At 44.3% G+C, this 24,657-nt stretch overlaps 9 protein-coding genes and 1 non-coding gene across 10 annotated transcripts; 3 read left to right on the top strand and 7 right to left on the bottom strand.

Annotated features, from left to right (window-relative positions):
- Positions 1–123: 123 nt before the first annotated feature.
- V1513DRAFT_394211 (mitochondrial carrier domain-containing protein) lies at positions 124–2,034 on the top strand. Its single transcript, XM_066895329.1, has 4 exons — positions 124–473; positions 524–706; positions 765–842; positions 893–2,034. The coding sequence occupies exons 1-4, from the start codon at positions 328–330 to the stop codon at positions 1,578–1,580; spliced, it is 1,095 nt and encodes a 364-aa protein (XP_066755792.1). The 5' UTR covers positions 124–327; the 3' UTR covers positions 1,581–2,034.
- Positions 2,035–2,322: 288 nt separating this feature from the next.
- On the bottom strand, positions 2,323–3,136 carry V1513DRAFT_422901 (uncharacterized protein; the record flags this gene model as incomplete). Its single annotated transcript, XM_066896005.1, has 2 exons — positions 2,323–3,036; positions 3,092–3,136. The coding sequence occupies 2 exons, from the start codon at positions 3,134–3,136 to the stop codon at positions 2,323–2,325; spliced, it is 759 nt and encodes a 252-aa protein (XP_066755791.1).
- Positions 3,137–3,667: 531 nt separating this feature from the next.
- V1513DRAFT_482675 (anaphase-promoting complex subunit 5-domain-containing protein) lies at positions 3,668–6,811 on the top strand. The gene is made up of 14 exons (XM_066900397.1): positions 3,668–3,986; positions 4,037–4,316; positions 4,386–4,445; positions 4,511–4,604; positions 4,650–4,739; positions 4,794–4,869; positions 4,918–5,148; positions 5,200–5,323; positions 5,374–5,480; positions 5,532–5,668; positions 5,714–5,843; positions 5,895–5,996; positions 6,049–6,397; positions 6,453–6,811. Exons 1-14 carry the CDS (start codon positions 3,732–3,734, stop codon positions 6,629–6,631), a joined length of 2,214 nt encoding a protein of 737 aa, XP_066755790.1. The 5' UTR covers positions 3,668–3,731; the 3' UTR covers positions 6,632–6,811.
- Positions 6,803–8,243, bottom strand: V1513DRAFT_437049 (Phox homologous domain-containing protein). The gene is made up of 7 exons (XM_066896865.1): positions 8,105–8,243; positions 7,792–7,990; positions 7,713–7,734; positions 7,612–7,658; positions 7,367–7,563; positions 7,230–7,305; positions 6,803–7,180 (listed from the first exon to the last, which is right to left on the bottom strand). Exons 2-7 carry the CDS (start codon positions 7,954–7,956, stop codon positions 7,166–7,168), a joined length of 522 nt encoding a protein of 173 aa, XP_066755789.1. The 5' UTR covers positions 7,957–7,990; positions 8,105–8,243; the 3' UTR covers positions 6,803–7,165.
- A 680-nt stretch (positions 8,244–8,923) lies between these two features.
- Positions 8,924–9,981, bottom strand: V1513DRAFT_422898 (uncharacterized protein; the record flags this gene model as incomplete). The annotated part of the gene is made up of 5 exons (XM_066896004.1): positions 8,924–9,293; positions 9,353–9,478; positions 9,531–9,684; positions 9,738–9,845; positions 9,915–9,981. The coding sequence occupies 5 exons, from the start codon at positions 9,979–9,981 to the stop codon at positions 8,924–8,926; spliced, it is 825 nt and encodes a 274-aa protein (XP_066755788.1).
- Positions 9,982–10,940: 959 nt separating this feature from the next.
- On the bottom strand, positions 10,941–13,101 carry V1513DRAFT_394200 (uncharacterized protein). Its single transcript, XM_066895328.1, has 2 exons — positions 12,921–13,101; positions 10,941–12,838 (listed from the first exon to the last, which is right to left on the bottom strand). The coding sequence occupies exons 1-2, from the start codon at positions 12,943–12,945 to the stop codon at positions 11,355–11,357; spliced, it is 1,509 nt and encodes a 502-aa protein (XP_066755787.1). The 5' UTR covers positions 12,946–13,101; the 3' UTR covers positions 10,941–11,354.
- A 1,263-nt stretch (positions 13,102–14,364) lies between these two features.
- V1513DRAFT_422896 (uncharacterized protein) lies at positions 14,365–16,727 on the top strand (the record flags this gene model as incomplete). The annotated part of the gene is made up of 4 exons (XM_066896003.1): positions 14,365–14,532; positions 14,826–16,111; positions 16,165–16,357; positions 16,419–16,727. 4 exons carry the CDS (start codon positions 14,365–14,367, stop codon positions 16,725–16,727), a joined length of 1,956 nt encoding a protein of 651 aa, XP_066755786.1.
- Positions 16,728–18,635: 1,908 nt separating this feature from the next.
- V1513DRAFT_373804 (uncharacterized protein) lies at positions 18,636–20,115 on the bottom strand (the record flags this gene model as incomplete). The annotated part of the gene is made up of 2 exons (XM_066894827.1): positions 18,636–19,293; positions 19,346–20,115. The coding sequence occupies 2 exons, from the start codon at positions 20,113–20,115 to the stop codon at positions 18,636–18,638; spliced, it is 1,428 nt and encodes a 475-aa protein (XP_066755785.1).
- Positions 20,116–21,504: 1,389 nt separating this feature from the next.
- On the bottom strand, positions 21,505–23,366 carry V1513DRAFT_477169 (HMGL-like-domain-containing protein). Its single transcript, XM_066900232.1, has 3 exons — positions 23,233–23,366; positions 21,878–23,181; positions 21,505–21,827 (listed from the first exon to the last, which is right to left on the bottom strand). The coding sequence occupies exons 1-2, from the start codon at positions 23,249–23,251 to the stop codon at positions 21,941–21,943; spliced, it is 1,260 nt and encodes a 419-aa protein (XP_066755784.1). The 5' UTR covers positions 23,252–23,366; the 3' UTR covers positions 21,505–21,827; positions 21,878–21,940.
- Positions 23,367–24,338: 972 nt separating this feature from the next.
- Positions 24,339–24,412, bottom strand: V1513DRAFT_t10. The gene has a single exon. It is a non-coding gene; the product is annotated as a tRNA-Val (tRNA).
- Between the last annotated feature and the right edge of the window lie 245 nt (positions 24,413–24,657).

The raw sequence follows: 24,657 nt of genomic DNA, 5'->3' as shown, positions 1-24,657 counted from the left end.
TCTGATATTATTGGTACGTTTGGGTCACATCAGCGGCTCACTAAGGGAGGTGTGACTGGGACCACACTTGAAAGTGGCGGGGCCTAAACTGACGGGCGGCTCGCATTGGAAACTCAGGGAACCCGCCTCCTGAAAGTCTCAGAAGTAAATTTTTGTCTTTAACATTTATCCACATCTCATCCAATAAATTACCTTTGGCGCACTCTCGCGAACATTTTACCCACTCATGTTTGTTTCGCGAGTTTAGCTGTATTTGTCGCAGGTAGTTCGTTAGGAAGCTTAGCGATTTAGAGGGTGGACGGGTGAACGAAGACGAAGTTTCTCACCATGGCTACATCAAATCCGTCATACACCAAGGCCAGCATAAAGCCGAGTTTACCAAGCGCAAACACACAGAATACGCAAGTGGTACAGATTGAGGTCACGCAAGTGGAAAAGATATCAAAGCCATGGCTACATTTTGTAGCCGGAGGGTGAGAAATACTTTCGTTCGGTTTTATATCCCGTGCTAACACGCGGTTAGAGTCGGTGGGATGATGGGCGCGATCGCGACTGCGCCTTTGGATGTTGTCAAAACGCGCTTGCAAAGCGATTTTTATAGTTCGCAGTTGATGAAGGGACATTTACAGCAGACGCTGCATGGACAGAAAGTGGGACATGTTAGGTCGATGTGGTTGCACTTGTACGAGACATTTCAGATCATGGCGTATGTCTATCTTTTGCTGTGCAATCATCCAGGAAGTAATCGCTAACTAGGCCATTAGGAATGTGTATAGAGTGGAAGGCGGTCGTTCCCTGTTCAAAGGTCTAGGACCAAACCTAGTCGGTGTTATTCCGGCACGGTGTGTTGCTCTCATAAGTGGTATTGGTAATCTGCTACTAACATCGATAGATCAATTAACTTTTTCACATACAATAACGGAAAGAATTTAATTGCCAGCAGTCTAAACAACGGAGCAGAGGCCGCGTGGGTGAATCTTATGGCGGCAGCAGTAGCAGGAATCGTTACCTCGACAGCAACCAACCCCATTTGGCTAGTCAAGACCCGACTTCAGCTGGACAAGCAAAATAGCGATAAAGGTGATTATACCCGGCAATATAAAAACAGTGTGGACTGTGTGCACCAGGTTCTCAAGAAGGAAGGAATACCAGGGTTGTACCGTGGTTTGACTGCGTCCTATCTCGGTGTTGTAGAGTCGTCGCTGCAGTGGGTCCTCTATGAGCAAATGAAAGGTTTAATCAATCGCCGTGAAAAATTGCGAAACAGACTAGGCAAAGAATCAACTGCGGGAGATAATTTTTTCGAATGGCTCGCAAAATCCGGAGCAGCTGGTCTTGCCAAGCTTTCTGCCTCGCTGCTGACTTATCCCCATGAAGTTATCCGAACTCGTCTACGGCAGCGACCTTTAGCTGACGGACGGCCGCAATATTCAGGACTCGTGAACTGCTTTATGACGATCTGGAAAGAAGAAGGATTTGTGGCGTTATACGGTGGATTAACTCCGCATTTAATGCGCACTGTGCCTAATTCGATTATAATGTTTGGCACCTGGGAGTTGATTATCAAAGCCTTTTCATAGTTGCCTTTTGCATTGCTGGTTTAATATTGCGTTGTGGAAGCGGTTGTGTGAGAAGCGGGAGTCGGGTGGGTACTTCGCATAGAGTCTGCACATTGTAACATAATAAGCACTCATCATTGTAGATATGCTGAAACCTTGGATAGGATGCTTTCGCCATTAATTAATGGAAGATAATTTAGAGATAGAGCGTGCAAGTGGCATCTATTTGTATGACTACAAGTTCAAGTAATTGATTCTTGTCTTATATGGAGCAAGGACAAAACGACTACTCCGATATTCAAGCCCCACTCTTCTAGTTGTTTAGGCTTCTTCACATCGCAACAGACTTAATTTTGAAACATCGCACCGCTGGATGAACTAGGCTTTTCGGCTTTGTTAATTTATCCAACATCAGGGCCTGCGATAATATGAGCAAGACAGCCCACATTGGTCAAATATTTGTAGAGAAAGGAATGAAAGCAATATTTAAAAAATCTTCATGATTATTACTACAACCAAATCAGACATGTATCAATGAAGCCGAATGTGCGAATCCCAATAAGCATAAATCATAATAACAGATGCATGTACCATTTGCAACAGCCGGACACCAAATTTGAACAGTTAAATTTCCAAACGCATCATCAGATACACAACGATGTAAGTATATCAATTTAATTATTTCTGGTTGATGGAGATTAGTTTAACGATATGAGATTCGATTACACGATAAGAAGATTCAGCTCGCTAAATGGAGTCATGATCAATGAGCTTCGAGGTCGAGAAGTGAGGAAGCACTACGATTGACTTGCGGAAGCTGTTCCAAAAGCCCAGATCGCTCCGAATGTGCACAGCGTTCGATGGCTTTGACATTATATGAGGAGTGCGACAAGGGTGGGGGATCCCCTGGTATTTGAGCGGACTGGTGCTTGTACACCAGTATAGTGTGCAAAAGACCTCCAACGCCGCAGAGGAGTGATACGGAGACAACGACGATACTCCATTCCGCGACGATCTTCGTTTCCTGCTGCCACATATCTGCACATGAGTCTGTGTACTTGTACTGCAAAACGCAGGCGTTAGCGCCGACGTTAAAGGGGTATGCACGGTCATAGGGCGTGTTGAAACCGCAACATCTCAGAGCATTCTCGATGCGTTCAATTTTGAGAGACTTCTCGCGGAATAATGTGTTCCATAGAGTCTCATGAATGCAATGAGACAGATTTGGTGACACATAAGGAGAAAGAAGGCCGAGAAGAATGGTCGAGGAGACGATCAAGAGTATTAGTGCGGTGGGATAGAAAAGTCTTCGGCTAGCGAATACACTTGGAGAAGCGACAGGGACAATCAGAAGGAACAACGTGATGGAGGGTAATAAAATAGCTATAGTCGGAAAGAATGACGAGATCGGTAGAAGGAAGTGGGTGGTCTTGGTGAGTTGCATGACACCTATGATGGTGAGAATGAGACCGATGGTCTAAATCAGGTGGTCAACTTTCCAGCTGACGGAAGAAGAAATGAGAAGAACATACGGTAGACACCGTCAGCAAGGTGCGGTTCCTTCTGTTCGGCTCCATTGGGATAGCTATTAGATTTATGTGGTGATTTCTCAGAAAGGAGGATGACAATAAAGTCAGCCGCACGAACGGTGTTTCTGCACCGCCACTTAGCATGACGTAATTCCATCATACACTCTCTGCTGTTGCACCGCCACGCGACTGTTCTGACGCCATGCCTTCATACAACCGCGGCCACTTATTGCAGACCCATCGTATCTAATAAGACGACGCATTTATTTCTCCTCTGTACTTTCCGGATCTTGATTTCGCGATTTGAGTGATCCGGTTTACCGTTTGCGTGCGTCCGAATACTCAATAGCGACTAAAGACCCTTCTCAAATAACTAGTTGATGATGTAGTGTCATATTGCACATAGGAAGCTGTAAGGCGCTGCACGCAATATTCAAACAACGGTTCTGAGAACGGAACAAGTGCCATAGTTATTATATAACCGCTAACTTATAACAAAGGAATCATTACTTTCATTATGTTCTCAGGGATAGGGCTTCCGCAAGCCGGGTATCATCCCGCTCCGCAGTAAACAAATCAATAATCCATCAACAAAAGCATTGCCAAAGCCCATTCCCGCAATCATACCACCTCATCATCCTCAATGTCCCATAATTCCGAACTACTATGTACGAAATTCCTAGCCCCGGCTAAAATTGCGCTGATAGCTTTGATCCATGTATATTGCAGCCATGAGATCAAAACTAGTAGCAGGGTCTGTTTGTTAAGGCTTCTGTTAAAATGGACCGATGGAAAAGATACTTGTTTGTCGCTATTTGGGTTGTCAGACTTTAAGGCTCATTTGTCAGATATTCCATGTGTCGATGGCAGAAGCGCATATGATAGGTTATTGTTAAAGGTACTCCCGTTGCAGATAATTATTGGATTCGGTAGTTAACACAGGCTTAGCTCTACGATATTGGCACCATGGATGATCTTTGCAGTCTCATAAACGATATCGATTCGGATTTTTTCAAAGTTTCTAGCGATTCTGGCAATATTGCAGTCAGTTCGACATCTCTAGTTGGCCATTTCCTCAGGAGAAGTTACGTCGAGTTCAAAGCAATGGAATTCGACGAGCGAGTCGATCTCTGGAAGGCGTTTGCCACGTTCAGAAGTTACGGCGATAATGACATGTCGATCGCGTCTCTACACAAGCCGGAGATTCAGAGAGTGTTTTCTCCAAAAGGTACACATTCACTGAAGCACTCTGATAAACAAAATTAATTTAATATCGCGATACTGAGACCAATTCTAGATTCATTTGCCATGGAAGACGTCACGAAAATGTTTGAATTTCAGATAGAATATATGCAAAGTATGTGCGGTTTCCGTAATGTGATAGTTTTTGGTCATGCCCGTTGCTGACTACGAAATCTCTAGAACAAGGTTGCAGTCTACCTGACAGCATGGTGGAGACTTTAGACAAAATTTTAGCTCACTCTTTTCGAACTCCATCCTCAATATACTATATTAGGTAATATTCATCGGGATAATAGAAATCTGTGCTGACCGGATTAAGATTCCTTCACGGTTGGCGATGCGGTGATTATCAGGAAGCATTCGAGAACCTGCACCGGTATTTTGATTACACAATGCACCACAATGACAAGTACGACCTGTTTAAATTCTAGTTGATAAAACATTTATGCTAACCATATATTAGAATATTTTATCAGTATGCTTTGCTAAATCTTGCAATACTACAAGCAGATTTCAACTGTTTGGAGGAAGCGGTTTGGGTAATTTAATGCTGTCTTCACATTTGCTGAAAAAATCTAATTTTATAGGCCATCCAGGAAACCATCAAGACAGCTCGCGAGAACAAAGACAACATATGTCTTAATTTTTCTTTGTCGTGGCTTTATCATTTCCAAAAGTCCCATCCTCGAGAATGCCCGCCACCAGCTAGCTCTGACAATGCCACAGTGCAATTTCTCAAGGTTAAAGCAAAGGAGACTGGTATGGTCAATTTACAATCCGTAGTGTATTTGTCTGAGGCAAAATCGATGATTCTGTCCGTATGTATTAATTTACTGGGATTCGTGAAACCTACAATCCTGACAAAATAGGGCGGTAACGCGACTTTGATTTTTGAAGCTATTATGAAAAGTGCGTATATGAACGCTTCCATAAATTTGTTGGAATCCGTAGGAGCGCAGTTTCTAGTGCAGGCGACATTTTGGTCCCGATTAGGTATGCTTCAAGTGGATCGTTAAGGGGGGGTTTCCGATTGACTGGCTTAGGTATATCAAACCTCGGCAAATTCTACACGGATGGCTTTCTGGACCTGTTTCAGGATAGTTCATTTGTGGAAGATGTTGTGAAAATTGCGTGCCGATCAGCATACACGGTAGAATTCATGAGTCTTCCTGGACCGCCCATTTTCTGACCTTGTGTTTAGCTGGTAAACTGTGGACGCTACGACGATGCACTCAAGGTACTTGCTGATATAGAAAGCACTGCGACTCGGTCGTTACGGATTCATCAGATATGGGTAACGTATAAGACTCTGATTATGTTCAAGCGAGCTATTAGGAAGTAAGTGACTGCGGTTTATTACAGGTATTCATATTGACCATCTAGTGAACGGATGAACGAAGTTGAAGCTTTAAGTACGCGGCTTAATTCAATGCCCGGCGTAACTGAAGATTGCCGTCTTGACATAAACTTCGCGCAGATTGAGTACTACACGCGGTGTGGAAATCCGGAGTTGGTCAGTAACGTCCTGAGAACTAGGTCGTGTGGTGGTTCTTACGCTGAATAGGCATTAACCCTTTCCTCGCAGTACTTAGATTCTTCGGTCGCTGATGACTTAGATCTATACAACCAGTTGGTTTACATGATGCAGTACTCTCGAATCATGCTGGCAAGTATTTTGCTTACATACTTTCTATACAAGTGTAATTAACGGCTTCCAGCTACTCGGACGACCGCTACGCGGCTACACACTCCTCATGCGCTGTATCTCAATTGCAGAAAAGTCAAGTCTCGTCCCCGCAATAATGGAGGCCCTCTGCATGGTCTGTGAAATCTTCAACTCAATCAAAAGCCACCAACAAGTCCTCGCAATTTTGGACGCCACTATTCCGTACATCGTTGAATGCGAAAACGCAGAGTTATTGGGAAAAGCTTACTATGAGACCGCCAAGGCCATTGTTGGGGCTAGTGATCTACTAGAGGCAGTTGTCGGTGGACAGGAAAGGGATGCTGCGGAAGTGCGAGAGAAGATTATGCATGCTATTCGGTATGCAAAGTTAGCATATGCAGGTTAGCTCTTGCACTTTTTATTTATATTTATCTTTTGATATTTACGGATTTATAGAGCATGAAAAGCTAGAAGATATATCACGCATGTTGGACATTTCGTCTATGTTAGCGAGACTATACCATATCGTCGGTCCAGATTACACTGACGACAGAGACCGAACTGCAATGCAGAATATGTCACTGCGACAAATGAGAAGTGATGCGAGAAAGTCTGGGATGCTGACTGCGACTTAGAAGTGGATATGTGTAAGATACTATGGCGTTGGCGTTAGCGTTGGCTTGGAGTTTCTAGTATGAACAATAATAGCAATAATAGATAGGTTAATAAAAATAATAAAAGAGTAATTAATGCTTTGTAGCATCTCTAGTGAGATACTTTCGGGGCTTAGAAATCATAATCATTTCTGTTTTGACGTTCATTTGACTCATCATTCATTCAATCAATCTATCTCACTATATAACGAATTATGAATATGAACAATACAAACACAAAACCATCCAGAACATAAGTAAATATCAAAAGTGGCAGAAAAAAAGAGAGTCACATAAAGGTAAAAATACGAGAAATACATTAAATAATAGAACATCCAACTCCAAATGCACAAACAATTTGTCAACTATTTAATCAGCTCATAGCATAGCATCGTACACCAATTGTGATTTTCCAAAATTAATAGCTGCTAAATCCGGGAGCCAGCGGGAGAGACAGGAGATAATTATCTGCCGCAAATCTTGTGTTGTCATTTATCGAGAGGCATTGAATGCGAATCAGAGCCAGTGGTTCTAAAGTACAGTCGTCAGCTTTGCTCCTTACTCAAGAGGTTAGCCATACCCGATCCCACTGTGGGTCCTGGATGAATCCGCATAGTACTTTCGATCCAGTCTGTAGCAAAGGATGTCCCGCAACTCTATAACCACAACCTATTAGGCGTAACATTCATCATGAATCCAACACCTGTGACTACTCACATTTGCAAAAATCTCTCCAGTCCCTCTCTTCGATGTTCAATGACTTCATCAGAGAATCTATTCGTGAAAACTTTGCCAGGAAGAGGCGGAATGGTAACGCGGGAGGATTCTCGTTCTAGGATATCTCGGAAGTATTCAAAGTCGCTGTAACGTCGACGAACAACGGAGTACTTGAGCTTGAACGCTGGAATGTTTGTCTATACACTACTTAGACAACGATTGTTTAGGGCTATCTTACTACATACCCTGCAAACGATTTCATAATCCGTGTACATTCCTCGGCCATATCCCACTATATCTACCGTTAATCATGGAAGGAAGGAAGCGCAATCGTTGCAGTCATTACCATGAGTCTCAGGGTTGCGGACCTACACATTCATTAGCAATCTTGAAGCTGTAACACAAAATAAAATAAGACTGTATACCTCTATTTCAAGGAAATTTTCCGGCACACCGTAAATTTCATCAAAGGTCTGTTGTTTAAATTGTGGGCGAGAGACGAACTCGAGATTTCGGTTCGGGGAGGATGACAATGACCGTGGATTGTTCGACGTTTGTGATGCAGGCGCGACCTGAGAAGACATTGACATTGTGAATGCTTCAACGTAAAGAGGTTAGTATTATCTAGATATACAATAATGTTAATCTTTAATTTGTTTTGCAGCTAGGAATGGCTTCGTACTTGTCCGTGAGGCATTATTCCGACCTTGGGCTACTTCAATAGAAATGTAAACGTACCTAGAACTGCTAAATGACCTGCTTCCTCTTGGCAACAAATTGTAGTCGTACGGATGCACGTAATCCCAGAAGTTATGTTTGCGGAGACAGTTGAATAGTGGAAATCGCGGAAATCGAAAAGGCACCCGCTGGGTTTGGTGCGTGGAACCAAAATATACCGACCTGGGCGATAACTCCACGTAAAAGTTGCCAACAGATAGGTCATTTCAAACAGTTAATTTTTTGCAGTAAGAATTTGTAATTGGGCATGCTACGTGTTTAGAATATGTTTATATACAAATTGATGACGGATAAGAAATTATGGCTTGTTTATTAGTAATACTCGAGGTACATGTTATTACACTTCACTGCAAACTATTTCTTTCAGTTCGGGACAGCCGCTACTTGCAGATAAGAAGTGACGATTACTGTGGAGCCCTAGAGCAGATACATGAGACTAATGTAACCCTAAGTGCAGAACAATTGGGACGATAAATTCGTTCACAACGCCGCAGAACCCGAAGTTCGAGACCGGTCAAAACCTCATCGGCTACTGTCGACAGCTAAGCTACAACAGTCCTGAAACGGGATATCTGCATCCTTAACCCCAAACTGCTGCGAGCTCTGCTTCTATCTGTCAGGCATCCTTCCTGCGTCGGTGGCATATTTCCATTTGCCATATTAATGCCTTATAGATAGTAATTCAATAATGAAAGTCGATTTTATTTGTGGTATATACTCATACATCCGTTAGCCACCAAATGCTGTATTGACTTCGACGTGTCGAAAACGTACTCCCTGCAAACAAACTCCACTCTCACTGAGCACTGTGCTCCCCGTCTATTTTATCCTCAGTCTCTTTTTAGCAGGCTTATTGTCCACCTCCTTCGGCGGCTTAATCTGAGGTGCGCTGTACTGCCAAATCGACTCGAGGCGAGCGTCGTTGAGCACTTCTACTATAGCCCGTCTCTTCACCAACTTTGACTTCCCATCACGCGCAAGTTTTTCAAATGGACGCAATATCTCGGCGATAGGAAGATCAGGCCCGCTCTTTGAACTCTTCTTGTCTATGTCTGTTGTTTCCGTTGAGGTCGTAGGCGACTTATTTGCCTCTGTGGTCTCCAAGCCATTAACTGCCCGCTCGAGCTCATCGAGGTAAATGTCAATCATATGATATCTTATTCCATCTGGAATACTTGCGTTTGTAGAACTAAAACGTATTAGCAATGACACTCAGCTTATTTCCTTATCTAAGATAAACTTTCTTACTTTAGAGGATACTTGATGAGGATATCAGTCCATTTTTCGACCAACGAACGCTCCCAGTCTGACTGTGATAGTCTTCGAAACATCATATGAACAAACCATCGAATAAGAAGATAAAATTTGTCAACTCTACGCTGTTGTCAGAAAACTATGCTCAGCACTAATTGCTTGACGGTCATACCTCAGTAGGTCAATGTTATTCCACTCTCTGCAAATCGTAGCCCAAAATGCTTCAACAAATTTCGTGGCAATTGCATCGTCTGCTACTAGTAATAGCGATGGTAGTTTAAGGGCCATATCCCGCTGGGCTTTGGGTCTGTCGGTCATCCACATGCCTGTTACAAGTTAGTGATCTATAACTAACGAGAATATTCCTAGCACAACGCACAGTAGTAAAGGCCCTTCCAGACTTTGAGAAAGTCTAATTGTGAAATGTCTTGACTGGACTCAAGATATGTCTCCAGCGCACTAATTCCAGCTTCTCTGGTGGGACGATCTATTATAGTACGTTATTAGTTAGTACGGCATTGTGAATTCTTCGAACTGTCAGATTGCGAATACCCACCATTCGCAGCCAGCTTTTTGAGTATCCCTAAGGACTCTAGAGAATGTTTCTCTGATCCGACAACCATCTCCAGTGCAGCGGTGTGACGTGACGTATTATAAAAATGAATAGAGAGCAGTATAAACAAAAAACCAAATAGTGGGTCTAGCCTATATAAAGACGCTACTCTCAATTTCTCCGATCTGTCGTCGCCCTCTTTGATATGGGACAATTTAACGAATACCTGCGAATTTTTTGAAGGACGCGAAATTTGATTTTTTTCTCCCAACGCGACAGAGTTTAAGGCTTGCTTGTACCATTGCTGATTAGGTTGCCGATATGCCGTTAACTCGTGCGGCTCGTAAATATGGTAAGTTATTTCACTTGCTGGAGAATTAGTTGGCGACAAATCCCACTGGCTTAAATAATACGCACTCCATAATATTGGACGTCGATCGGCCAGCAACCCCAAAAATAATCCAGGTCTCCAACGGCCTTCTATCGGAATTCGTCGTCAAATATAACACGCTCGGTCCAAACTTGCAGCATGGCGCAGCTACTATCAATGCCGACCTTAACCAAGCGCAGCTAACCTCATTTCACGATATCGGTTTGTCCACCTAAATGATGTGCTTATATATGGAATAAGAGAACGGATGATTCTTTATAAATGAAGTAGACATTTACGGAAGATATAGGCGAATGCAGGCATTTCGTTTATTGCAAACGGTGTGCTTTATCGACGAAGTGCTCAACGTCCCGACGCCTTCATTCATTGCCTAAAACAAGGGTCCTTCGAATTTAGCAGTTGCCTTCCTTTCGGAAACCTACAGTTTCAGTGGCTAACTCGGCAGAACTTGACAGCCTCTCGCCGTTCGTTATCTTCGGGTGATTGCGCAACCAAAAGTTCGAGCCCTCATGCGTATTTGGCCAATGGAGTCCCAATTGGCAATTAGATTGCGCTAATATCACACACGGGCTATACTTGGCGATGGGTGAAACATATCCTGACGGAATGCAGAGCGTTCGAGAGGGTCCAGTTGATGGAGACGATCGGCAAAAAGCATTTACACACGACCCACATTGTTAATTCGAGCTTATACACTATGCAGATTTAATGCAACTCAATGTCCCAAATACAAATCTAAATCGATCATGTAGACCTTCAAACGTAGATGCTTTGCATATAAATCTAAACCCAGAGGTAGAGAACATAAAATAACACTAGGAGCCGACACTTAAATAATTTACAAAAAAGATAACATAGTGCAGAGAGGCGGTATTTCGGTTTACCTAGCCTGTGAAGGGACGCGTCTGTATGAGCCTTACAGACCAGACAATGTTGTCGGCTAGACCATAAATCACATTCTTAACGCTCTCTGCCTGTGAAATATATGCCTATCGTTAAATGCTGTAAATGGTATACGTTGAGACGACACAAATGAATAACAACAAGGTCACTCAACCACCGGGGGGTGGCCCCTTATTTGCCTCTTCAGCCTGCAGCCTAAAGAACTCGCCTTCCTCCGGCACTGCTTCGAGAGGATCACAGCCAGTACGCTTTCTGAATCCCCGGATCCGGTCTATCCGCCAGCAAGACGAAAATGAGTTGTCGCCGTCCATGTGTTTCGCTCCTAGTCTAATGTTATTCGACAATCCGCAGTACTCAGGCCGATACCTAAACTGCACGCAATCTTCCCATTCCTGACATTTATTACTGCATTCTTCGAACGAGTTATACGCAGTCTCCGCTGGATTATTCTGATCTTTCTCACGGTCCTTCGAGTATTGACGACTGTCCGCTAGGTTGTCCCAGTTATTTCGACGCTCATCTCGAAGGTACGGCATAACAAACTCATGGTATACGTCCTTATACAAAATCGGTTGATCCTGTGGGAACTTGCGCTCAAACTCATACAGCCTCTCAACGTCATGCGATGTCAAGTGATGAAATGTGACGATCTCTTTGCACCAATTGTCTTTGTTATATCGCACACTAATCGGAGGCTCACCCTGGATACGCCACGAGACATGCGGGTACGACTCCCCGGACAAAACTCTGATTTTCCGATCAAGAAATGCATGAGCCAGGACATGATCACCGCAACAATGCGACTTTGTGAATTCTTCATATTCATATTCCAAGCCTGGTTCCTTCCCGAATGTCTTCGCGATAATACCGGCTGACATAATCACGCCTGACCCACCGTGCGCAAATGGCTCGTCTCCAAGATAAGCCACTGATCCCATGTACAATATATCCTGGTGATTAATTGACGACAACCATCTCATCATATTCGGCCACAATATATAACTGTCTGCGTCCATAAAGATGTACCACTTCGCTGTTGGATGAGTTCTGTACGCGTGCGCTACCATTGGCAAATTCTTGTATTTGTCCAAATCCCAAGCACCGTCTATCTCGGCCTTTTTATCCCACAGTTCAATGTTAGAGTGTTCACGTAGTAATGATTGCTGTTTGCGATACATATCAAACTGTGCTGATTCCCGCAGATTTCTCGTTGTCTGGGCCAGAATGTCGACTACAGGGATACCAGCGACCGCGTCAGGCGCATCAGAATAAATCGCAAAATGCGGCAACTGTGGTAGTGTTGTCACCATGTGAATAGGAAATCTTTGCCACAAAACGGTCGCACCAGTCTTGATCATAAGGAACACGTCCTCGGTGCCTGGAGCATATTGTCTCTCATATCCATTCGCGTAAATGCCGTTGCTATGAGTACTTGTCGAGTTAAACGTTTCGGCTTGTTTCGATCCTTCGCAAACCGGTTTGTAGTACGTTACGAATGGTAGTGAGTTCCTTATACTTTGAATGTCAACGTTGCGAATCGATGTAGGCAACGGCAACAACTGATTGTAAACAAGGGTACCGACAAAGCAAACAATCGAGATGATCACAAACAGGGCAACCAGCTTTCTAGTCGCTATTTAACACGACGATTAGTTTGCGATTTAAAAATCTAGATATAAAATATATAGAGGTCATCGACTTGACTCTGTACTCACAGCATGTAAGGTCGACTAACCGCATATTCGCGACCAAAAGAGATAAATAGCCAGGCTGAAATAGATCGTGCTCAGTGGCCTGTGAAACTCATACGTTGTCAGAAAGGTATGTCACTATTCGACACTATAGAAGCAGATCTCCAGAACTTTTTGAGTCCCAAGCTCACTGCCTGAGCAAAGCTGTGGGATTAAAGCTGTGGGATTGGGCTTGGGTTTTAGAGTGAGGCATCGTTTGTGGTTAGGTAAAACTCAAACTACAACGGTGCGAATCGTTGCCGTGTCGAAAAATGCCGTCTTTGTTTGCTATCGCCAAAATAGCTCGGTTGAATGGTGGCTTGCACCCCAGAATAAGCTTGCACGCTGATCTTCACCAGAAATTGTTTGGTATCTGCTCAAACCCAAGCCAAACAAGGATAGTCAAGAATATTTATAACTATAGCTGCTACGAACTATGCAGGTGTAAGAAACGCTAGCAGTATGAACTTCTAGTGATATCTTGGAACTGAACCAATCAATGCAGCGCTTCCCAAGACAGCGCGACCGCAAATCTGCCTGAATGCAGCAACGGGAGTGAAGATGTGAATGGTCATCTACTGCCAATGGAGATTAAGAGTAATTCTATCGTTAATAACTGCTATGATTCACTTGTATTAGACGGCCGCTTTTCCCCCAGAATTTGAACATTACGAACTCAATGCCGATATCTGGTGCCAGCCCTACTTGCCATCTGGCTTGCAAGCAGACAAGCCTCAGCCCACAGCTAACTCCCCTCCCGATGTGCTCGTATGTGTTTTATAGAGGATCTCGGTCTGCAAACTCAACCTCTTTTGACTCCTGTCGAAGAACAACAGTACAGTATTGAGCCCTGATCAGGGTTAGGGTTTGTGTGGTCATAACCTTGCCCTACCTACTTCTACCGTGTGAAAACCCGAGACTTTCTCCTTCACCGTCCGTTGCCTTGTTTAGATTTGCCACAATCACGGTTATAATCTTCGCGGCTAGCATACGTCCTATTTAATTTATATTTTGTTTTAACATTGTTGATCTAACATATCTAATATGTTTAGTCTCCTATTTTAGTATATTTTGCCACTTGAAGGAAAAGATTTCCGGAATCTCGGATTATGCTAATACTTTCTGATTGTGGTCTTGATGTTCAGCAACATCATATGTACGAGATTTGCATCCTGGTTAACTCGACAGCGACAAATTAGGAGGTTTAGACAGGTGCTATTGAGTTTGTGTTAATATCGTCTCCTGTTTGTTAGAAGCAGCAGGTGCCTTTTATGAAATTGAGTTGGCCCTTCTACAATTTTCAAATACTTGGCATGACAAAGGATTGATATTGCATTTTACATCTTTCTTTGTTAATATCGCCTTGAGAGAACCTCTCTTAATCAACTGATTTTTGACTATCTTTGTTTTAAGACTTTTGGTTGGAATTATGGTATCAGCAACCGAACTTGAGGCGATCCGGCAGGATTATATAACGTCGCTGGATGACTTGACGTTCAATTCACGGCCCATTATCACGAATCTGACAATTATTGCACAAGAGAATATTCAGGCCGCTGAAGTGATTACACGTGCGATTGAGGAGCATATCAGTAAAGTAAGTTACCGTTGGCTTTTTTCGATGTTTTATGCCTGTGGCGTGTGATACCTGGTTTGCTTTTGTTTTCGTCCCTTTCCTAAGTATGACTATATTGGCGTGGTCTTATAACTTTGATGTAACCGAGCATTGTATAAAGTAGACTGTAGAACTTTGCCACCTCATCAACAAAGACAGCAGAACAGAAAGATATAAACTGCAGTAAGATAGAAAGAGCAGAAATTACAAGAAGGAAGAGAATTACTGAAATATTATTAAATGTGATTTACTGACGAGTTGTATTGTGATTGTAGCCAGATGACTACAAGGCTTCTGATACCCGTAAATATGCTTCTGGAAATTTGAATAACTTGGGTATTCTGATCTATGAACTGCTACTAACTGATGCTCTTAAGTGCGCACCGTCATCTAAGCTCCCAGCGCTTTATCTCCTAGATTCTATTTGCAAAAATGTCGGGAGTCCATATACATTACTATTTGGAAGGAACCTTTACCGCACCTTTACTGACGCCTATACTCTTGTCAATGACGGTATTAGGCGGAAAATGCATGAGCTTTTTCAAACATGGAAGCAGCCATCTATGACCACTGGACAGAGCCTATTTAACCAGGAGCCGCTGAGGCGGATTGAGAACTATTTAATGAAGGCTCAGACGGCTCTCATTGAGCTTCAGCAGCATGATCATAGGCAACGTCGTCCATCTCCAGTTGCATATGCCCAAGCATACCATCAGCAGACTCCAACTCCTCCCCAGCAGCATGTAACTCCTGCTTCGCACGCTGCTGCCTATACACATGGTCAATTAGCACCATCATACACTCAGACAACTTCAATATCGGATCCGAGTTACCGTCGGCAGGACTCCGACTATACTCCACCGCCAGTAGGACAGCCAACTGTTACGACTGGAAGTCTTTTAGCGGAGATTTCGAATTTGATACAGTTTACCAGCGATAAGCTATATGACAATCCAACAGACTCAGATCTTAACACCCAGCTCTCTGCACTTTCGCAGCTTCATAGCATTCTGCTCGCTTCAAGTCTCCCGGCATCACAGCTGGCCACTATTAAAAGCAGACTAGATGTTTTATCCTCCGAACTTCACCAAACCAAGAAGCGAAAAGCTGAGGCTGACCTTCTGGCAAGTCCTGCACCTAAACGCGCTTGGAATGTGCCAACCGTTGTCAATGAGTCTGCTATCCCGGTATGGATCTCGCCTCAACCGCAACCACCAGTGCCTCAACCGCAGGCATTCGTGCCTGTGTCCCTCTCGTCTGTTAATGTCCCATCAATTCAACCGGATTTATTGGCATCTGTCGTGCAGGTCTTGGCACAGCCACAGTTCAATGCAGTATTAGGGACGTCAATTCCCGCTTCGATCGCGCCAGTAAATGCACCTGCTACTGCTCCCACAATGACCGACCCCTCGGCACTATTCGCTTCGTTAAAAGCTGCTGGTCTGTTGTCTATGGATGCGACTACTCTTGCAGGTTCAAATGGCTCTCAGAAGCAATTTTGTGATACGTTCTCAAAACTTTTGTCGCCAGATATTGAACTCTCCAATAAGTTCCTGCAAATGTATGTTAAAGTTATTTTATATCATCTACGCGTTTTGCTAATATGAGTGATAGATCGAGGACTGATTTAGTAGGGTTGCTATACGATTCGTTGCCACTACAGTGTAGTACTTGCGGGCGCCGCTTCGCTGATACTGAGCGCGATCGAAAAATACGAGACGCCCATCTGGATTGGCATTTTAAAGTGAACAAGCGGTTGCGTGAAGATACACGTGGACAGAGTCGGAGTTGGTACTTAGACGAAGAGGTAGGTGCACAGTATTGCAGAAATTTCAATTTGGGGGAGTAATAGTTAACATTAAAAATAGTCCTGGATTAAATTTACAGATGGGGACGATGATAAAGAAAATGGGGGCCCAACAGATTCTCCTTTCCAATCTGGGGCAAATGGCTCTACTGCTGCTAAGAAACACAGGGAAGATGTTTCGTATAAATATATCGCCGCACCTAAAGATCCGAACGTGATTAATACTCCGTGTCCCATATGTAAAGAGAAATTCAAAAGCGTGTGGAATGAAAAAGCGGAGGATTGGGTTTGGATGAATGCCGTCAAGGCAGAAAATGGCAGGATTTACCATGCGACGTGTCTACAGGATGCAGAAAATGTTACCCTATAGGGATGGTTGAAACGAACGATCTATTGGTCTATGTATCAATGTTTTGCATATTTACGCAAGGTGGGCGGTAAGTGTATGATAAGCATCGGTTTGTGGATACTACTGGGCTGGACAAAGCAATGGTTACATTATGGGGCTCTCTGAGCTAGATATTGTGTCGAATGTAAATATAATGTGCTGGTGCTTTGACACTCCTATCTGTGTCCGAGTATTAGATTCTTTAACAGAAATTTTGAATGTAAGATATTCGAGAATAGACGTGAGGACTATATTATCAAAATCCAAAATGAATAATACGTCAGCTTATCCCAATCCGACTAATCAACTTAAAAGAATGTCGAAGTGAGAGTACAACCCATACAATACCCCATTTATTCACTAATGATCCAAGTCCCATGCCCTTACGAAGCAACTTGCTTTCACTTCCAGTCCGCAACTCAACCATTCTGTGACATCTTGGAAACAACAGACGGGCGATATCAGGTCTCGAAATGATAAACTAGCCGCGGAATAGTACTACTTTGTCCTAGACAGGGAATTTGGATCTATTGACGACGCCTCCAATCCTCGCTGCTAAATGCTCCTACCGACGTCATCCCGATGCAATTCGGATTGATTTCTCAATGTAAACGGATCCTTTCTGGTGCTTGGTCGTACTGACGGAAAAAGCTCTGAGTCGGCGTTTAGGAAAGGATGTGTATGACGATAGACAGTTGACTAACAAAGATGTTGTCTAGCCGAAGGTGAAACTCAACCAGACAGCAATAAGCTTGAACAGAACCACGCCAGGATTGAAGTCAATGAGCCGAGCCTAGCGGTTAGGAAAATGCAATACTCTCGGTAGGATTGTCGTAGTCGAACGTACACGAAAGACTCGTGGTCGCGGTTCTTAGCAAGAATGCGGATCCGAGCGACCTAAGTTTCGCACGAGGGCTTGAGTAGTGAAATCCACTCTAAAAGTCGAGCCAGCATTCAGAGGCAGAAAGAGCAATGCAGCTCATGACGGTGTAGTGCTGAACGCAGTCAGTAGAGCCAGCAAAATGTTGTAGTGTACATGAAAACAAGAAATCAAACGAAGCAACAGTAATGGTTAGCGTTAGGTATAGAGATATCATGCTCAATGTCGTCCACAACATAACTTCCGTGTCGGGATAGAAATCGAAAGTTCAAGTTTTTAAAAGCTGGTTCGCGATCCAAAAGCTAGTAATAACCAGCAAGTCTTCATACTGCATGCTTCACTAATGACAGACAACTGAGCCATAAAGACCGTAAAGGAAACCAGAATCACTGGAGAAGAAAGTATTTACGCGAAATCGGCGGACTTCTCAGAGACATGGCCTGCTATAGCGGGAGACATGATTGGCTCCTATGACAAAGAGTGATGAAGGTCCACTAGTGTGTGTATCTGCTGACATATGGCCATCTACTGACGAAAATCGTACGAAATCAAACTTGCGTCAGGTGTGTAGTCATATAAACAACTGGCTTGCAACCAAATTACTCCGGACATAAATGTTATTTTATAAATTATTAGCAGCAGCAATTAAACACAAAGCCGTAAGAATAATGCCAATTCAATGCCTTTGTACAAGTAGTGCAACCAACGACAGCAAGATCAATGCCAGCAAGCATTGACCAGTGGTCACCACACGATAATAAACAAGTTATAACAAGATGTATACGTGTAACAATCCAATCCAATTCACGAAATTACCCGTCCAACCGACACCGTACGCATCAATAGACCGAGACCGAGTCCCCGCACCGACCAATGACTGCAAAAAACCGAGAGAATCACAAAATGAATTAGCAGAACAATGTAAAAACCACATTACGCCCAATTAGAACAAGGAAATCTATATATGACTGCTTAACAGACTAATCGTAAACTCGTATTGTTAAAATCAATCACTCAAATCCACCGAATTGCATATCCGCTTCTCGACAATGACCGCCATGATTACCGACTTGGTCGATTGCGAAGGCGACAAACGCTGAGTCAACAATCATGGAGAGATTGCCCTCCGTAGCTCCAAGGACAACCCATCCGATCGCGCCACCCATCATACCGACAATGTACCCGTACAAACTGCCGCCATTTACGTCCTGCGCCGCATGAACCCAGGCACCAAATCCCAGCGCTAGAGCCGTCAGAGCGCGTGCAGAGGATAAAAGTAACTTAGAAAGACGATATGCAGTCCATGAATTCTGGTAGGACGAATGGGTGCCAAGGTCAATAAATCTGAGGTTAGAAATTCCACGCGACGAAGGTACAAGAGACTGAACTGTCATTGCCGCATACGACAGGGTAAGGGGATTAGTGATCGCGAACAGCGGCCCAGGAATAAGGTTGAAAAAAAACGTCTGCACAATGGCCATCACTCTTCGAGGTAAAAGAAGGATTGGAAGACGAATAATAAGTGCTAAAAATGAAGCAAAACAAATGGTGCCAGAGAACGTCGTACCCGCTTGGCTGAGTGAGGCAGACACAACAGCCATCGAAGAAGGCTGTCCTTGCACATGCCGATGGAAATACCACTGCGAAACGGTTTCAGAGGTAGCAACCCTATTTAGTATTAGGAATCCGTCAAACGAGCAAAGTGCAATAAAATACGCACCTCTGAACACCAGAAAACACTCCCCAAGACCATAGGTACATGAGAATATACCAAGCGCCAAGAGCCCATGAGTTCTGGTCGAGGATCCAAGTCGATATACCCGAAGTTCCTACCACGACCTTTCCTTTTAAGAAGACTCTTGCAAACATGCCAAACCATGCCCAAGTGAATGCAATGAATGACACAAGCGTACCCATGCTCAGCACTATAAGCGAAGGGTTTTCCCCTAGAATCTTGCAAGCCAACTGCACGATGCCAATGGCACGTCCAAGGGCACTTCTACTTCGAACAGCAAACCATATCCAAAACACTCCCATCAGAGCTGGCACAAGACTTGTCCACCGCATAGCCCTGTCCTGAGTCGTATTTCCACCCCAACTGTCTCGGTAAGACATAATAAGGGGGTACATGGTAAGACTCAGTAGCACGAATGGAATCGAAATGACAAGTATATACAAAGCAGGCCGCACGCATAACTTTAAGAGCAGAAACCACACAATAGAGATGATAATCGCCAATATTGTGTCCAGCGCAAGAATAGAGACGGACCCACCAACGACAGTGTAGATGCTATCAGTAAGCGAAATCGACTTGGTGACTTCGGTCTCAAGCCATATGACAAAGGACGTCGCAAATAAAGCGCACATTGATAGTATGTAAAACTTCGACCAAAATGTGTCTTGACTCTGTAATGGCGCGTGATTTGTGAGACGAGGTGGTACAAACCCTTCGGCGACGTCCCTATCAGCGTTGCTCGTTCGCCGGGGCATAAACGACTGTGGAATATGCAATGATTCGGAAGGCGGGAGCACTCGCAGTTCGTCAGTCACATTCTTAACTTGGTCGTCACCAGCTGCAAGAGATGGCATCTCGATTGCAACGTCCGATGGCGGAATGCCATCGTACTCTTCGATATGATCTCGTTCCTCCCCAACTTCATACTCATCCAAAAAGACATGCCGACGGGCGGTCGTCGCATTCATCGTGGCAGCTGTCATATTTCGCGGAAAGGGGTGTTCGTTAAACCGCAGTCTAGCAGGCGGCGGCGAGTGGTGTCGAGTCCGCGGCATGATACTGTCCAGGCCGACACTCTCCATCGAGTTGCGCGATGAAAGTACTTCCGAAGCCTCATTTACATTATCGTCGCCAGTAGTATTTGCAATATTTGCATCAGCGTGCCCTTCCGGCTTCTGCTGTACTTCCTCTTCGTCATCTTCGTATGGCTTCCAGCTGCTTCGGATCACCGACTCCGCCGCATACAAATGGTCAGTGTAGGTTCCAGCCATGTGATCGTCAACTTCTAAACCATTTCCATCGCGAAACTGCAATCGACTACTGCCGCTAATACTATTAGCACCAGCTGCTGTACTGCCGCCGGTCGGTGGACTCTTGAAGAACAGGCGACTGCGTTTAGTGGGAATCACGCGACTAGAAGGCAACTGATCCGGGATCTTGCCTGTGGCGTCGTCATCCTCATCGTCATCCTCATCTTCGTCTTCTTCACGAAGATCCGAACGTCGTCGAAGTGGTCGACTGGTGGAAACCGCCCAATTTCGTCGCGGCGAGTATATTGACCGTGGGTTATCGTCATTGTCCGGAAGGTCCTCTGCAGCCGAGAAAAACAACCGTGAAGCGGGTGTCGACTGCTGCGATATTGCTCGTTGAGAGGCCGGAGTCGACGAGGATGAAGCACTAGATTGCGAACCGTTGTCGCGACCGGTGCGCCCCTGTGATGTCGACAGGAATTTTGACGCGTCTATCATTACATTAGTGATACAGAGATTCCAGTCCACGAGTACATCCAACGGCTGCTTACACTCTGAAAACATCGCCTCAAGGCAGTGCGCGTACTCACTGCAAGTTAAATAGCCGTTCTAACGAGCGAAAAATCGCTTGGTCTGTAACTAGCCTTTTGGAGGGCAGCAGATTGAGGCGGTATAACATCAGGAAAGTGAATGCGTGATGCGGCGAAGCGCTTGGGAGTAGAGATCTCGATCCAAAAATCCGTGAAATTTAAGGCTTAAATGTAGCATTGCAGCACATTTGAAAGTCCTAACCCACATATTGCCGTTGAATCAGCAACGATGATCTTAATGAGTTGTCGTCAACTGATCCGAATGTTCGTTAGCTAATGCGCAGGAATTACTCCTCTGCTGTGACTGATTTTGACTACGCCCTTTCGTGAACTTCTGTCGCAGTATATTCAGAGAAGACAATGCCAGGATTCATGGTCAGCTGTATTAATTGGACGTAGGTAGTATGTTCAGATCTCATCACTGCAATTATCGTGAATTGAAGAACTACGACACCGATTCCGCAGACTGCCGTTGATTAAATGAATTCCAAATACATAGAACCTGAACACAAAAACTTTTTCTTTGAAGACTCTATCAGTTTTACGTATTCCAAACTCGAATAAATTTACAGCAACAATAATGATAATGAAAACAAGCCCAATGACAACATTCCCTTTGAGACACTTCTAACAAAGATTAACTCCCAACCATATGAAACAAACAATTGAAAACACACTTTCCCGCACTTTCCCCGTCCAATGTCGTGAGTAATGATACATGTTTATACGTCAACATTACCCTAAGCCTGGATAGCCGCAGCAATCTCGTTGTTCTGGTCGGCGTGATATTCACGAATAATGGAGTCGACGTCGTCGATGTTCAGTGGTCGAATGTCACCAAGAGCTTTGATCTTGGTAGTGACCTCCTTGCACTGAGCGTCTGTGAGTGCCAGATTAAGCTGGTCAACACGCGATTTGATGGCGTTCCAACCGGTAAGCCTGTTGGCAAAGTGAATATACCGAGTGAGACCAAAGTCAGCCGGATCAAGGATTTCGTAAGTAGACGGGTTGGCAAGTATGGCCTTAGCGTGGATACCTGCCTTGTGAGTGAATGCGCAAAAACCGGTGATAGGGTTATTGAAGGGTACATTGATCTGTACAGAGTCGGCAACAAGATTCTCCAGGTCCCTCAGCTTGTGGAGCTTATATTTGGACAAAACGTAGTCACGATCGGCGGCAATCATGCGCGCCATGAGACCACCGAGCGACGTGATACCGTTTCGCTCACCAATTCCGAGAACAGAAACGTCGATGAAGGTGGCACCAGCTTCAAGAGCGGTGTAAGCGTTCGCGATGGCGCAGCCAGTGTCGTTGTGGAAGTGGCACTCAATCTCGCAAGACACAATGGATTTGAGAGTACGTACGAGGTCGTAAACTTGGCGGGGATTAGCACAGCCGACAGTGTCAGCAATACCAACACGGTTGACACCAATCTTGTCGACAGTACGGTAGATGTTAAGAAGATCGACAAGATCAGATCGGAAAGAGTCCTCTGATGAAAATCGGATCTCAATGCCGTGGGACTTGACGAACTCAATAACCTCGATGGCAGACTTGGCGATGTAGTTCATATCCTTGCCGTGTGAGTATTCACGCAAAAATTGGGAAGTGCCAATAACAACATCGACACCGTCAACTCCAGTAGCGACAGCAATTCGAGCATCGTCCATATGACACCGGATGTGAGTAAGAATTTTAGCCTTAAGACCGAGCTTGCAAATGGCCTCGCAGTCGAGCCTGCTCTGCTCAGACGCAGCCGGAGAAGTGAGCTCAATATAGTCGACGCCAAATTCATCGAGAGCTTTGGCAATTTCGATCTTCTTCTCAGTGTCGAAAAACGCATTGGCGAACTGCTCTCCTTCTCGGAGAGTAGATTCAATCAGCTTAAATCGTGAGACATTGGACATGAAGTCGTGGGGATTGGGCCCATAAGGGTTGGGTTTGACCTGGACCCCTTCGGTCACTTTCTGGAAGGCCGGATCTGTATCGAGTCAGAACGCGGAATAAGCAAAGATTGCATATTTAAACATACCAACAGTTGCTGGAGGCATTGTGTCGTATGTTTGCAGGATAATACAACAAGCAGGATAGTGACAGGAGTAGTGATAGGAAACAACGAAAAATATGTGGCCGTGGGAGTGGAGGTGCAAGGAGGTTTTTAATGGTTGCCAATTACTCACCTTGAAAATTTTTTTGGTGCCTTTTAAGCCGTTGCGGCAAAAATGGCTAATGCTCTTTTTTTCGCCCTTACACGCCCACTCAAACCGCGCCGCTCAGCAAATTATACCTAACCAAAAAACAGAAAAAAAAACTTTTTCTCACTAAAACTGTTAGCAAAATAACTGTCTTTTTCAGGCACACTCGGTGACTCTTTTAGTTCTCATTCTTGACTAAGTCCGCAGGCAAACGGCCCGGACAACCCCGCTTACATTTTCGGACTGATGAACACCGCCCTACGCTTGCTTTGGACAAATTTAAAGTTTACACTAGACCCAGCTTGGGAACATCGCCCAAGCTAGTACAAATAAAGCTAGGAGCTCCATCAGAACTGGAGACCGGTCTAGACCGTATGTGCATCCATACAAGTCGGTTTCCCCAGTTATGAATACAATTACCTCTGGCCAACTGATCGAGCTCAGGCAGCGCCGAATAAGATATGGCTGTGTAGAGATCACGAATCTAAAATGACTATAAATCTGTTGTCGTCAAGAGGTGCTCTGGCCGCTGGAAAATGCCATCCAATCAAGATGTTCGCAGATCCTTCCATAAGAACCCGTACCCCACAAAATGATAATCGGGCCCTTCCTCTACCTAGCCGAGGAGAACCGGTAAGGGTAACCAGAGTCACGTGAAATCGATCGACAACTTACAATATATTCGCGATTACATCCGCAAGCGTCGTATTTTTTACCTTGTAGAGGCACATAATTCAAATTATGACGCGTTAGAACGTTTTCCAGGGTACACACTCATGCTCGGTTAATAACCCTGACACTGACTCGGTAGTTCAGGCTGTTCTCTAGCAGTTTTGGTGGCAATACGGGAGGATAAATGTATGTACAGTTCTAAAAATATTGTATGTCTCTCCTTAGAATGTATTATGTATATCCCAAAAAATAAAAAAAAATAAAGCACGCTTGATTCGACCCAGGATCGAACTGGGGACGTTCTGCGTGTTAAGCAGATGCCATGACCAACTAGACCATCGAACCATTGCGTTGATCAACTAACATCGTATTCGCTTGATGAGTAAATCGCTAATCCTTCGACAGTTCCAAGTCTTGCAATTCACTGATTTCAAAAAATTACTTAATTATAAATTAATATACTTATCAATAAGATATTAATTTGGAGTGCTTATTCCGTGACGATTTTGCATCACTGTTATTACAGCGTCTGTGTTGCTGCATTATTGGTACTGTTCAGTCTCCCAACTCCTATGCAGTCATAGCACCTC

The sequence above is a fragment of the Lipomyces chichibuensis genome (genome assembly GCF_038497645.1).
Source record: "Lipomyces chichibuensis strain CBS 12929 unplaced genomic scaffold V1513scaffold_3, whole genome shotgun sequence".
Lineage (NCBI taxonomy): Eukaryota > Fungi > Ascomycota > Lipomycetes > Lipomycetales > Lipomycetaceae > Lipomyces > Lipomyces chichibuensis.
The sequence above is the reverse complement of the archived record's forward strand: the minus strand, read 5'-3'. Positions and strand labels throughout refer to the sequence as shown.

What these genes read in the sequence shown, in the direction of transcription:
- V1513DRAFT_394211 (XM_066895329.1), top strand. Translation starts at nt 328, where the DNA reads ATGGCTACATCAAATCCGTCATACACCAAGGCCAGCATAAAGCCGAGT. An exon ending in GAGACATTTCAGATCATGGC is followed by an intron (nt 707 to 764) that starts GTATGTCTATCT and finishes CTAGGCCATTAG; the next exon opens with GAATGTGTATAGAGTGGAAG. An exon ending in GTCGGTGTTATTCCGGCACG is followed by an intron (nt 843 to 892) that starts GTGTGTTGCTCT and finishes TAACATCGATAG; the next exon opens with ATCAATTAACTTTTTCACAT.
- V1513DRAFT_482675 (XM_066900397.1), top strand. Translation starts at nt 3,732, where the DNA reads ATGTCCCATAATTCCGAACTACTATGTACGAAATTCCTAGCCCCGGCT. An exon ending in GGTGTGGAAATCCGGAGTTG is followed by an intron (nt 5,844 to 5,894) that starts GTCAGTAACGTC and finishes TACGCTGAATAG; the next exon opens with GCATTAACCCTTTCCTCGCA. An exon ending in AGTACTCTCGAATCATGCTG is followed by an intron (nt 5,997 to 6,048) that starts GCAAGTATTTTG and finishes AACGGCTTCCAG; the next exon opens with CTACTCGGACGACCGCTACG.
- V1513DRAFT_394200 (XM_066895328.1), bottom strand. Translation starts at nt 12,945, where the DNA reads ATGCGGTTAGTCGACCTTACATGCT. An exon ending in GTTAGTCGACCTTACATGCT is followed by an intron (nt 12,839 to 12,920) that starts GTGAGTACAGAG and finishes CGTGTTAAATAG; the next exon opens with CGACTAGAAAGCTGGTTGCC.
- V1513DRAFT_437049 (XM_066896865.1), bottom strand. Translation starts at nt 7,956, where the DNA reads ATGTCAATGTCTTCTCAGGTCGCGCCTGCATCACAAACGTCGAACAAT. An exon ending in CCGCAACCCTGAGACTCATG is followed by an intron (nt 7,659 to 7,712) that starts GTAATGACTGCA and finishes CGGTAGATATAG; the next exon opens with TGGGATATGGCCGAGGAATG. An exon ending in CTGGAGAGATTTTTGCAAAT is followed by an intron (nt 7,306 to 7,366) that starts GTGAGTAGTCAC and finishes TTGTGGTTATAG; the next exon opens with AGTTGCGGGACATCCTTTGC.